Here is a 13,348-nt window from a genome sequence, read left to right as displayed (position 1 = left end):
CCCGCGGACGGAGCAGCCGGAGCGGTCGGCCCCCGCCGGCCCCACGGGCGCCCCACGGGGACTCGCCCCCCCCCCCCCAAAACAGCCCCCCCCGTCCGTCCACGGGTGACCCCCCCCCAATCCACACCCCCCCCCCTCCATGGAGGCCCCCCCCGACTCCCCCACGCGGTCCCCCCCCGATGTGGGGGTCCCCCACGCGGGACACGGACACGAGACGGCGGCGCAGCGCTGCAGCGCCCGACTGCTGCGGGGGGGCAGGAGGGCAGGTAGGGGCGGGGGGGGGGCGGGGGGGGCTCTTCGCGGGGGGGCTGTGCCGGGGGGGGGGGGGGTTCATGGGGGGCTGTGCCGTCGGGGGGGCTGTGCGGGGGGAGGGCGTGGGGGGCTGTGCCGGGGGGGGGTGTCATAACGTGGGGAAGGGGCGGGGGGGGCTCTGTGCCGTGGGGGGGCTGTTCGTGGGGGGGGGAAGTGCCGGGGGGGGGGGGCGTGGGGGGCTGTGCCGTCGGGGGGCTGTTCGGGACGGGGGGCTGTGGCGTGGGGGCGGCGGGGAGGGGCTCTTCGCGGGTGGACTGTGCCGTGGGGAGGGGGCGTGGGGGGGTCTGTGCCGTGGGGGGGGTGTTCGGGGGGGGGGGGGGGATGTGCCGTGGGGGGCTCTTCGCGGGGGCTCTGTGCCGTGGGGGGGGTCGTGGGGGGCTGTGCCGTCGGCGGGCTGTGCCGGGGGGGGCTTTGCCGGGGGGGGGTCGTGGGGGGCTGTGCCGGGGGGGGGTCATAACGTGGGGAGAGGGTGTAGGGGGCTCTGTGCCGGGGGGGGCTGTTCGTGGGGGGGGCCTGTGCCGGGGTGGGGGGCGTGGGGGGCTGTGCCGGGGGGGGGGGTCATAACGGGGGGAGGGGGCGCGGGGGGCTCTGTGCCGTGGGGGGGGGGGGTAGTACCGTGGGGGAGGGGCTGCTCCGTGGGGGATTTGGGGGGGGGGATGTTCCCTGGAGTGGGGGGTCCCCATGTCATGCGTGAACACGCGTGAGCGCCCCACACTTGGGGACACGGCCGCCGTGCACGTGCGTGTGCCCTGGCGTGCACACTGCCTTGCACACGCGTGTGCCTCGGCGGGCATGTGGCCTCGCACACGCACACACGTGCATGCGTGTGCCCCAGCGTCTGGCGTTACACACGCGTGTGTGCCCTGACATGCTTGGCCCTGCACACACGTGTGTCCCTGGTGTGTCTGGCCCCCCCACACACACACGTGTGTGCCCTGATGTGCCCAGCCTTGCACACACGTGTTCCCCCCGCATGCCTGCCCCTACACACATACGTGTGCCCTGACTTGCCCGGCCTTGCACACGCGTGTGCTGCTGGCGTGTTTGGCCCTACACATGTGTGTGTGCCCTGACATGCCCGGCCTTGCACACACGTGTGCCCCTGGCATCCCTGCCCCTACACACGCGTGTTCCCGACGTGGCTGGCCCTGCACGCACATGCGTGCCCGGCCTTACACACGCGTGTGCCCCCCGGCGTGTCCATCGCTGCACGCACGTCTTCCCACGTCCCATCTGCCCCTACACACGCGTGTGCCGTGCCGTCCCCGGCCTTGCACACGCGTGTGCCCTGTGACCTTGCCGCCTGCGGGGGCGGATTATGGCTAATCCCAGTGCCGGGGGAAGGGGGGGGCGGGGCTGCTGGGTGCTGAGCACCCACTTTTTTGGGGGGGGGGGGGGTGTCCCTGGGGTGTGTCCCCCCCCCTGGAGCAGGCAGGGTGCAGGCAGGGTGCAGGCAGGGTGCAGGCAGGGTGCAGGCAGGGTGCAGGCAGGAGCTGTTTTCCTGCCCGCGTCCCGCCGGGCCTCGTTAGCGGGCGGTTAACGAAGGGCATAAACAGGCACCCAGTTGGGAGGGGGGGGGGGGGTGTCCCAGTAGCACCCGTGTGCGTGGAAACTGGGGGGGGGGGGGGGCACCCGAGGGAGAGGAGCCTAAAAAAAAGGGGGGGGGGGCACCTAAAAATGGGGGATGGGGGAGCACAAATGTATAGTCGGGGGGGGGGGGGGGGGGCACCCAAAGCAACGGGGGGGCACCCAAAGCGGGGGGAGGGGCACCCAAAAGAAGGGAGGACCCAAAGCCGGGGGGGGCGCCCAAGGTAAAGGGGGGCACCCCTAAAAAGGGGGGACACCCCAAAAAAAAGGAGGGGAGCGCCCCCAAAAAGAAAGGGGGGCACCCAAAGCTAGAGGGGGGCACCCAAAAAAGGGGGGGCACCCAAGGTAAAGGGGGGCACCCAGAGCCGGGGGGGGCACCCCAAAAAAAGGGGAGCACCCCAAAAAAGGTAGAGGGGGGGCACCCAAACGCTAAGTCTGGGGGGGGCACCTAAAAAAAGGGGGGGCACCCAAAGCGGGGGGGGGGCACGAAGGTAAAGGGGGGGAACCCCAAAAAAAGGGGGGCACCCCAAAAAAGGGGGAATCGCCCAAAGGCCAAGGGGGGCACCCAGAGGCGGGGGGGGGTCACCCAAAGCGGGGGGGACACCCCAAAGAAAGGGGGGGTACCCCAAAAAAGGGGACACACACACCCCCGGAGAGATGTAAGCGCAGAAGCGCGTCCGCGGGCGGGGCTGGCGCAGGGGGCGTGGCCTCCGGAGCGGGGGGCGTGGTCGGTGGGCGGGCAAGTGGGCGGGGAGAGGGAAACCCCGCCCCGCCCCCCGGCCCCGCCCCCCGCTCCGGCGCTCAGCGCCATGGGCGAGGGGGAGCCCAGGTACTGGGTGGAGTTACTGGGGGGGGGGGGGGAAGGACTGGGGGGGGACTGGGGGGTTACTGGGAGGTGTGGGGGCGGCGGGAGGGGTGCACTGGGGGGGTACTGGGGGGTTACTGGGGGATGGGGAGGGAGGCGGCGGGGGGGGAACTGGGGGGTTGCTGGGAGATGGGGGGGCAGCGGTGGGGGGATTGGGGGGGAAATGGGGGGTTACTGGGAGATGGGGGGGGTACTGGGGGACGGAGGGGCAGCGGTGGGGGGGTACTGGGGGATTGGGGGGGATGGGGGGAACTCGGGGGTTACTGGGGGATGGTGGGGTGGCGGTGGGGGGGAACTGGGGGATTGGGGGGGATGGGGGATTATTGGGAGATGGGGTGGCGGCGGTGGGGGTTACTGGGGGATGGGGGGGGTACTGGCGTGGTACTGGGGCCTGGAGGAGCAGCACTGGGGGGGCACTGGGGAGATACAGGGGGGTTACTGGGAGATGGGGGGGTACTGGGGGGCTACTGGGAGTTGGGGGTGTACTGGGGGTTACTGGGGCCCAGGGGAGCACCACCGGGGGGGTAGTGGTGGATGGGGGGGGGGCACTGGGTAATGGGAAGGCAGCAGCGTAGGGGGGGGCACTGGGAGGTTACTGGGGATGATGAGGCAGCGGGGGGGGGTACTGGGGGTTTACTGGGGCCTGGGGGGGCTGTAATGATGGGGGGGTGTTCCTGGAAGTTACTGGAGGCTGTGGGATGGGGGGGGGCTGTGTTACTGGGCCGCGTGGGGAGGGCACTGGGGGATGCGGGGGGGTTACTGGGAGGCGGGGGGCGGTACTGGGGGATGCTGGGCGGTAGGGGGGGCACTGGGAGGCGCTGGAGCAGACTGGGAGGCGGCGGAAGGGGGGGCACTGGGAGGCGCTGGGGCAGACTGGGAGAGGGGGGGCTGCGGCGGTCGGTCCCGGTCTCGGTCCCGCCCCTTGGGGCGGTGTCGCCACGCCCCTTTGCCACGCCACGCCCCTTTGCCACGCCCCCTGCCACGCCCTGCGCCGGGGCCGCTGCGGGCACCGGCACCGCAACGCCCCGGGACCCCCCCGGGACCCCCCGGGCAGTGCAGACGGGGGTGCGGGGGGGGGGTCCCGGTGCTGGGGGGGGGTCCCGGGAGGGGGTTCCGGGGGGGCTGTGGGGGTCCCGGTGCGGGGGGGGGGGGTCCCGATCCCGGGGGGGTCCCGGTGTGGGTGAGGGTCCCGGAGGGGGGTCCGGGGGGGGCTCCCGGTCCTGGGGGGGGTCCCGGTGTGGGTGTGGGTTCCGGGGGGGGGCCCGGTGCAGGGGGGACCCGGGGGGGTTGCGGGGGGGGTCCGGTGTGGGTGGGGCTCGCGGGGGGGATCCTGGGGGGGGGTCCCGGTCCTGGGGGGGTCCCGGTGCAGGGGGGGTAGTCTTCCGTTGGGGGGGGCCCGGTCCGGGAGGGGTCCGGTCGTGGGGGGTGGTCCCGGTGCAGGGGGGGGGTCTCGGTTGCGGGGGGGGGTCCCGGTGCAGGGGGGGACCCGGTGTGGGTGCGAGTCCCGAGGGGGGGTCCCGGTGAAAAGGGGGTTGCGGGGGGGGGGGGTCCCAGTCCGGTGTGGGTGGGGCTCCCGGGGGGGGTCCTGGAGGGGGTCCCGGTGCAGGGGGGGTCCGGGGGTGTTCCGGGGTGGGGGTCCCTGTGCAGGGGGGTGTCCTGGTGTGGGTGGGAGTCCCGGTCCCGTAGGGGGGCCCGGGTGCCGGGGGGGGCCCGGTGCAGGGGGGGTAGTCCCCCGTTGGGGGGGCCCAGTCCCGGGGGGGGCCGGTCGTGGGGGGTGGTCCCGGTGCAGGGGGGGGTCTCGGTCCCGGGGGGTCCCGGTGCAGGTGGGGGTCCCGTGGGGGGGGGTCCTGGGGGGGGTCCCGGTGCTGGGGGGGGTCTGGGTTCCGGGTGTGGGTCTCGGTACAGGGGGGGTCTCGGTGTTGGTGGGGGGGTCCCAGTTCCGGGGGGGGGTCCCGGTGTAGGTGTGGGTCCTGGTCCTCTGAGGGGGTTCCGGTGTAGGGGGGGGGGTCCCGATCCTGGTTGGGGTCCTGATGTGGGTGGGGGTCCCAGTGCGGGTGGTGGTCCCGGTGCTGGGGGGGGGTGTCCGGGTGTGGGTGCCGGTGCCGGGGGGGGGGGTCCCAGTGCCCCCCCCCATCCCGCAGTATGGCCGACTACCTGATCAGCGGGGGCACCGGCTACGTGCCCGAGGACGGGCTCACCGCCCAGCAGCTCTTCGCCACCTCCGACGGCCTCACCTACAAGTACGGCTGCCCCCCCCGACCCCCCGGTGTCCCCACCCCACCACCAGTGTCCCCACCCCACCACCAGTGTCCCCACCCTGCCACCAGTGTCCCCAGTCCAGCTCTGCTGTCTCCAGTCCAGCCCTATAGCCTCTATGGGATCAGAGCCTTGTGGGCACCACTGTCCCCATGGGGCCACCTCAGGTGTCCCCATCCCACCCAGCATGTCCCCACCCCACCACCAGTGTCCCCAGTTGACCACCACTGTCTCCAGTGCACCACCACTGTCCCCAGCCAGCTCTGCCATCCCCAGCCCAGCCCCATGGCCTCTATGGGATCAGGGCTCTCTGGGCACTGCTGTCCCCATGGGGCCACCTTAGTTGTCCCCATCCTACCTTGGGTGTCCCCACCCCACCACCAGTGTCCCCAGCCCAGCTCTGCTGTCCCTATCCCAACCCCATGGCCTGGATGGCATCAGGTGTCCCCAGTCACCATTGTCCCCATGGGGCTACCTTGGGTGTCCCCATCCCACCGTGGGTGTCCCCAGTCCGTCACCAGTGTCCCCAGCCCAGCTCTGCTGTCCCCATCCCCACCCCATGGCCGGCATGGGATTGGGAGTCCCCAGGCAACATCGTCCCCATGGGGCCACCTTGGTGGCCTCATCCCACCTTGGATGTTCTCATCCCACCTTGGTGTCCCCATCCCAGCTGTGCTGTCCCCCATCCCAGCTTGAGTGTCCCCAATCCACCACCAGTGTCCCCACCCCAGCTCTGCTGTCCCCATTGCAGCCTCATGGCCAGCATTGCATCAGGTGTCCCCCATCACCGGTGTCCCCATGGGGCCACCTTGGGTGTCCCCATCCCACCTTGGTGTCCCCATCCCACCTTGGGTGTCCTCACCCCAGTCCTGCTGTCCTCATCCCTGTCCCATGGCTGGCATGGGATCAGGGGTCCCCAGGCAACATCGTCCCCATGGGGCCACCTTGGTGCCCTCATCCCACCATGGATGTCCCCAATCCACCACCAGTGTCCCCACCCCAGCTCTGCTGTCCCCATTGCAGCCCCATGGCCAGCATGGCATCAAGAGTCCCCAGGCACTGGTGTCCCCATGGGGCCACCTTGGGTGTCCCCATTCCACCTTGGTGTCCCCATCCCACCTCAGATGTCCCCATCCCACCTTAGATGTCCCCACCCCAGCCCTGCTGTCCCCACCCCAACCCCATGGCCTGGATGGCATCAGGTGTCCCCCGTCACCATTGTCCCCATGGAGCCACCCACCGTGTCCCCCCCCCCCCATGGCCTGGATGGGGTGAGGGCTCCCATGGGACCCCCCGGCTCAGGTGTCCCCTCGGGACGTGTCCCCCCCCCCCGGCGTGGGGCTGAGTCACTCGGGGGGGGGTGTTGGGGTGACACGTGTCTGGGGGGGTGGTGGCCATGGTGACAGCCCTGTGGGTGTCCCCCCCCCCAGTGACTTCCTCATCCTCCCCGGCTTCATCGACTTCACCGCCGACGAGGTGGTGAGTCCTGTCCCCCCCCGGGTGACGTCCCTGTCCCCCCCCCCCCAGCTGATGTCCCTGTCCCCCCCCGGGTGACGTCCCTGTCCCCCCCCGGGTGACGTCCCTGTCATCCCCCCTGGGTTGACATCCCTGTGCCCCCCCCAGAGTGACGTCTGAGCCCCCCAAGGGTGACATCCCTGTGCCCCCCCCCCCCCCCCCGGGGGTCATCCCTATGCCCCCCCCGGGCTGATGTCCCTATGAACCCCCCCAGGATGATGTCCCTGTTCCCCCCCAGGGTGACATCCCCCCCCCCCCGGGTGCCATGTCTGTCCTGTCACCCCCTGGAGTGACGTCCCTATGCCCCCCCCCGGGCTGGTGTCCCTATATGCCCCCCCAGGGTGACATCCCCGCCCCCCCCCCCCCGGGTGTCACCCCCATCCCCCCCAGGGTGACATCCCCATCCCCCCCCCCAGGATGATGTCCCCATCCCCCCCAGGGTGACCACCCAGTGCCCCCCCGCAGTGGGGGGACACACACACACACGCCCCCCCCCCCCCCCCCAGCATTTTTTGGGGTGCACTGGTGGAGGGGGGGAGGGTGATGTCCCCTGTGCCACCCCCGGGCCCCCCCAGCGTGGGGGTGGGCAGGGAGCCGGCCGGGCTGGGGGAGGGGGGGGAGGGTGTCCCCGTGGGGGGGTCAGGAGGGAGAAGGGTGTGTGCCCCCCCCCAGGACCTGACGTCGGCGCTGACCCGTAAGATCACCCTGAAGACCCCCCTCATCTCCTCCCCCATGGACACCGTCACCGAGGCCGACATGGCCATCGCCATGGCCGTGAGCGGGGGGGGGACACGGGGGGGGCACCCGGGGGGGGGGGGGGGGAGGGGGGCAGGGGTGCTGGGTTGGGGGGTGCCCACCCCAAGGTGGGTGCAGGGGGACATGTGGGGGGGGGATAAAGGGGAGGGGGTGACCCCCCCCCCCAAGTGGGTTGGGGGGTCAGGAGCGGGGGGGGGAGGGGGGGTCATGGGTGAAGGGAGGGGGGGTGCCCACCCCCAGGGGGTCAGGGGGACACGGGGACATGGGGGGGGGACGACACATGGTGAAGGGGGGGGTCACGGATGCAGGGTGAGGGGGTTGCCCACCCCCAAGGGGGGTCCCCACCCCTTTACATATGGGACCCCCCCCCAACCATTGCCCCCCCCCCCCAGTTGATGGGCGGCATCGGCATCATCCACCACAACTGCACCCCCGAGTTCCAGGCCAACGAGGTGCGCAAGGTGAAGGTAAGGGGGGGGTCCCTCCAAATAAAATACCCCCCACCCCATGCGGGACACGGGGTGGAGGTGGGATGTGGGGCAGGAGTGGAGAAGTGGGATGCGGAGGGTTGGAGGACGTTGGTGGGACGTGGGGTAGAGGTGGGAGGTGGGATGGGGAGGGTTGGAGGACGTTGGTGGGGTGCGGGGTGGAGGTGGGATGTGGGGCAGGAGTGGGGAAGTGGGATGGGGAGGACTGGAGGACATTGGTGGGATGTGGGTCAGAGGTGGGATGTGGGATGGGGAGGGTTGGAGGACGTTGGTGGGGTGTGGGGCAGAGGTGGGAGGTGGGGTGGGGAGGGTTGGAGGATGTTGGTGGGACATGGGGTGGAGGTGGGACGTGGGGTGGAGGTGGGAGGTGGGACGGGGAGGGTTGGAGGACGTTGGTGGGACGTGGGGTGGAGGTGGGACGTGGGGTGGAGGTGGGACGTGGGGTGGAGGTGGGAGGTGGGACGGGGAGGGTTGGAGGATGTTGGTGGGACATGGAGTGGAGATGGGACATGGGGCGGAGGTGGGACGTGGGGTGGAGGTGGGAGGTGGGATGGAGAGGGTTGGAGGACGTTGGTGGGGTGTGGGGCAGAGGTGGGAGGTGGGGTGGAGGTGGGAGGTGGGACGGGGAGGGTTGGAGGACGTTGGTGGGATGTGGGGCAGAGATGGGAGGTGGGGTGGGGAGGGTTGGAGGACGTGGGTGGGACGTGGGGCAGAGGTGGGAGGTGGGACGGGGAGGGTTGGAGGGTGTTGGTGGGACGTGGGGTGTCCCCCCCAAACCTGCTGCCTGCGCCCTGCTGGTCCCACATGTGGGGTGTGTGTGTGTCCCCCCCCAAGAAATTCGAGCAGGGCTTCATCACGGACCCGGTGGTGATGAGCCCCACGCAGACGGTGGGGGACGTGTGGGAGGCCAAAATGCGTCACGGCTTCTCGGGGGTCCCCGTCACCCAGACGGGCCGCATGGGCAGCAAGCTGGAGGGCATGGTCACCTCCCGCGACATCGACTTCCTCGCCGAGAGGGACCACGGCACCCGCCTGGCGCAGGTCGGGGACCGCTGGTGGGCTGTGGGGCCAAGGTGGGGTGTGGGGCAGAGGTGGGAGGTGGGACGGGGAGGGCTGGGGAACATAGATGGGACATGGGGTGGAGGTGGGGCATGGGATGGGGAGGGTTGGGGAACGTTGGTGGGCTGTGGGGCAGAGGTGGGATGGGGAGGGCTGGGGAACGTTGGTGGGCTGTGGGGCCAAGGTGGGGTGTGGGGTAGAGGTGGGAGGTGGGATGGGCAGGGTTGGAGGATGTAGGTGGGACGTGGGGCGGAGGTGGGACATGGGATGTGGAGGACTGGAGGACGTTGGTGGGACATGGGGTGGAAGTGGGATGTGGGGCAGGAGTGGGATGTGGAGGACTGGAGGACGTTGGTGGGACATGGGGTGGAGGTGGGAGGTGGGATGGGGAGGGTTGGGGAACGTTGGTGGGCTGTGGGGCCAAGGTGGGGTGTGGGGTAGAGGTGGGAGGTGGGATGGGCAGGGTTGGAGGATGTAGGTGGGACGTGGGGCGGAGGTGGGATGTGGGGCAGGAGTGGGATGTGGAGGACTGGAGGACGTTGGTGGGACATGGGGTGGAGGTGGGAGGTGGGATGGGGAGGGTTGGAGAACATAGATGGGGTGTGGGGCAGAGGTGGGAGGTGGGGCAGGGGTGGAGATGTGGGATGGGGAGGGATGGAGGACGTTGGTGGGATGTGGGGCCAAGGTGGGATGTGGGGTAGAGGTGGGACATGGGGCAGGGGTGGAGGAATGGAATGGAGAGGGATGGAGGACATCAATGGCATGTGGGGCAGAGGTGGAGAAGTGGGGGGGGGTTGGAGGACGTTGGTGGGATGTGGGGCAGAGGTGGGACGTGGGATGGGGAGGGCTGGAGGATGTTGGTGGGACGTGGGGCAGAGGTTGGATGTGGGGCAGGGATGGAGGAGTGGGGCGGGATGTGGGGCCGGCTGGGTCACTCCAGGCCAATGGCCAAGTGGGGCAGCCCATGGTGGCCCCGGGCCCCCCACTGCCTCCCGGTGACGGTGACAGTGACAGTGATGGTGGGGGTGACAATGGCGGTGAGTGGTGGTGAGGACGAAGATGAGGATGAGGGTGACAGTGATGGTGACGGTGACAGTGAGGGGGGTGAGGGTGATGGTGGTGACGGTGACAGTGGGGGTGACGGTGGCCCCGCAGGTGATGACAAAACGCAATGACCTGGTGGTGGCTCCGGCCGGTGTCACCCTCAAAGAAGCCAACGAGATCCTCCAGCGCAGCAAGAAGGGTACGGCCACGCCCCGCCAGCGCCACCGCGTCACCCGCCACCATCCCTGGGGTCACCTCCATGTCACCCCATCCCCATCTCTTGGGGTCACCTCCATGTCACCCATCCCTGGGGTCACCTCCACATCACTCCATCGCTTGAGCTCACCTTGATGCCACCCCAGCCCTTGGGTCATCTCCACACCACCCCATCCCTGGTGGCACCTCCATGTCACCCCATCCCTTGGGTCATCTCCACATCACCCCAGCCCTTGGGTCACCTCCACGTCCCCCCATCCCTGGTGGCACTTCCACATCACCCCATCCCTTGAGGTCACCTTGACGCCACCCCAGCCCTTGCGTCACCTCCACGTCCCCCCATCCCTTGGGTCATCTCCACCCCACCCCATCCCTTGGGTCACCTCCATATCGCCTATCCCTTGGGTCCCCTCCACCCCACCCTGTCCCTTGGGTCACCTCCACGTCCCCCCATCCCTTGAGCTCACCTTGATGCCACCCCATCCCTTGAGGTCACCTCCACCCCACCCCAGCCCTTGTGTCACCTCCACGTTCCCCCATCCCTGGTGGCACCTCTATATCACCCCATCCTTTGAGGTCACCTGGATGCCACCCCATCCCTGGTGGCACCTCCACCCCACCCCATCCCTGGTGGCACCTCCATGTCACCCCATCCCTTGGGTCACCTCCACCCCACCCTGTCCCTTGGGTCACCTCCACGTCCCCCCATCCCTTGAGCTCACCTTGATGCCACCCCATCCCTTGAGGTCACCTCCACCCCACCCCAGCCCTTGTGTCACCTCCACGTCCCCCCATCCCTGGTGGCACCTCCACATCACCCCATCCCTGGTGGCACCTCCATATCACCCCATCCCTTGAGGTCACCTGGATGCCACCCCAGCCCTTGGGTCACCTCCACCCCACCCTGTCCCTTGGGTCACCTCCACGTCCCCCATCCCTTGAGCTCACCTGGATGCCACCCCAGCCCTTGGGTCCCCTCCACGTCCCCCCATCCCTTGCGTCACCTCCACCCCACCCCATCCCTGGTGGCACCTCCATATCACCCCATCCCTTGGGTCACCTCCACGTCCCCCCATCCCTTGGGTCACCTCCACGTCCCCCCATCCCTGGTGGCACCTCCATATCACCCCATCCCTTGAGGTCACCTGGATGCCACCCCATCCCTTGGGTCCCCTCCACCCCACCCCATCCCTGGTGGCACCTCCATGTCACCCCATCCCTTGGGTCCCCTCCACCCCACCCTGTCCCTTGGGTCACCTCCACGTCCCCCCATCCCTTGGGTTACCTCCACCCCACCCCATCCCTGGTGGCACCTCCACCCCACCCCATCCCTTGGGTCACCTCCACCCCACCCTGTCCCTTGGGTCCCCTCCACCCCACCCCACCCTTGGCGCCGCCTCCACCCCCCCGCTGCTGTCCCCGCTTGTCCCCAGGGAAGCTGCCCATCGTCAACGACAGCGACGAGCTGGTGGCCATCATCGCCCGCACGGACCTGAAGAAGAACCGGGAGCACCCCAACGCCTCCAAGGACGGGCGGAAGCAGCTGCTGTGTGGGGCGGCCGTGGGCACGCGGGAGGACGACAAGTACCGCCTCGACCTGCTGGTGCAGGCCGGCGTCGACCTGGTGGTGCTGGTGGGTGGGGGCACCCCCAAAATCGGGGGGGGTTGGGGGGGGTGGAGATGGTCCCCACCACCCGCCCCCCCGCTGCCGGCACCCCCACCCGCTGCAGCCCACGGCACCCCCATCTCCTGCATGGCCCCCCCCCCATCCCAACTGCCCCCCCACAGCACCCCAAAAACATACCCCCCCAGCACCCCAATCCCTCACCCCGTGGCACCCCAAAACCTCTGTGACCACCTCCACCCACCCCCAATCCCCCCCCCGGCACCCCCATCTCCTGCATGGCCCCCCCCCATCCCAACAGCCCCCCCCAGCAGCACCCCAAAAACATACCCCCCCAGCACCCCAATTCCTCACCCTGTGGCACCCCAAAACCTCTGCAACTCCCCCCACATCCCCCCCCAACACCCCAATCTCCTCCATGGCCCCCCCCATCCCAACTGCCCCCCCACAGCACCCCAAAAACATGCCCACCCCAGTACCCCAATTCCTCACCCCGTGGCACCCCAAAACCTCTGTGACCACCTCCACCCACCCCCAATCCCCCCCCCACGGCACCCCAATCTCCTGCATGGCCCCCCCCATCCCAACAGCCCCCCCACCTGCACCCCCAAAAACCCACCCCCCCAGCACCCCAATTCCTCACCCCGTGGCACCCCAAAACCTCTGCGACTCCCCCCCACATCCCCCCACAGCACCCCCAATCCCCCCCCCCGCACCCCAATCTCCTGCATGGCCCCCCCCATCCCAACTGCCCCCCCCGCACCCCAAAGACCCACACCCCCCCAGCACCCCAATTCCTCACCCCATGGCACCCCAAACGCCTACAACCCCCCATGCTGTGCCCCCACACACAGTGCCCCCCCCATACCGGGCCCCCCCCGGGCCCCCCCCTCCTGTGTCCCCCCCCCCTCCTGTGTCCCCCCCCCACCGTGCCCCCCGGTACCCCCCATACCACCCCCCATGCCTTACCTCCCCCCATACCATGCCCCTCCCATGCTGTGCCCCCCCAATGCCCCCCCCCCGGCCCCCCCATGCTGTGCCCCCCGTCACGGTGTGCCCCCCCCCCGCCCCCCCCAGGACTCGTCGCAGGGGAACTCCATTTACCAGATCGGGATGATCCACTACATCAAACAGAAGTACCCCGAGCTGCAGGTCATCGGGGGCAACGGTGAGGGGGGGCCGGGGGGGCTGGGGGGGGGCTGGGGGGGCTGGGGGTCATCGGGGGCAACGGTGAGGGGGGGCCGGGGGGGCTGGGGGGGGGCTGGGGGGCTGGGGGTCATCGGGGGCAACGGTGAGGGGGGGCGGGGGGGGGGCTGGGGGGGCTGGGGGTCATCGGGGGCAACGGTGAGGGGGGGCCGGGGGGGCTGGGGGGGGGCTGGGGGGGCTGGGGGTCATCGGGGGCAACGGTGAGGGGGGGCGGGGGGGGGGCTGGGGGGGCTGGGGGTCATCGGGGGCAACGGTGAGGGGGGGCTGGGGGGGCTGGGGGGGGCTGGGGGTCATCGGGGGCAACGGTGAGGGGGGGGCGGGGGGGGCTGGGGGGGGGGCTGGGGGGGGGCCGGGGGGGCTGGGGGGGGCTGGGGGTCATCGGGGGCAAACGGTGAGGGGGGGGCCGGGGGGGGGGCTGGG

At 70.5% G+C, this 13,348-nt stretch overlaps 1 protein-coding gene across 1 annotated transcript; it reads left to right on the top strand.

The window, feature by feature from the left end:
- Nucleotides 1–2,684: 2,684 nt before the first annotated feature.
- LOC309685276 (inosine-5'-monophosphate dehydrogenase 1-like) lies at nucleotides 2,685–12,890 on the top strand (the record flags this gene model as incomplete). Its single annotated transcript, XM_082501065.1, has 9 exons — nucleotides 2,685–2,728; nucleotides 4,906–5,004; nucleotides 6,451–6,499; nucleotides 7,208–7,309; nucleotides 7,684–7,758; nucleotides 8,614–8,820; nucleotides 9,994–10,081; nucleotides 11,532–11,731; nucleotides 12,800–12,890. Coding segments are annotated over exons 1-9 (931 nt in total), but the record flags the coding sequence as incomplete, so codon positions are not given.
- Between the last annotated feature and the right edge of the window lie 458 nt (nucleotides 12,891–13,348).

This window comes from Vanellus vanellus (genome assembly GCF_965231255.1).
Source record: "Vanellus vanellus genome assembly, contig: HAP1_SCAFFOLD_2291, whole genome shotgun sequence".
Lineage (NCBI taxonomy): Eukaryota > Metazoa > Chordata > Aves > Charadriiformes > Charadriidae > Vanellus > Vanellus vanellus.
The sequence above is the reverse complement of the archived record's forward strand: the minus strand, read 5'-3'. Positions and strand labels throughout refer to the sequence as shown.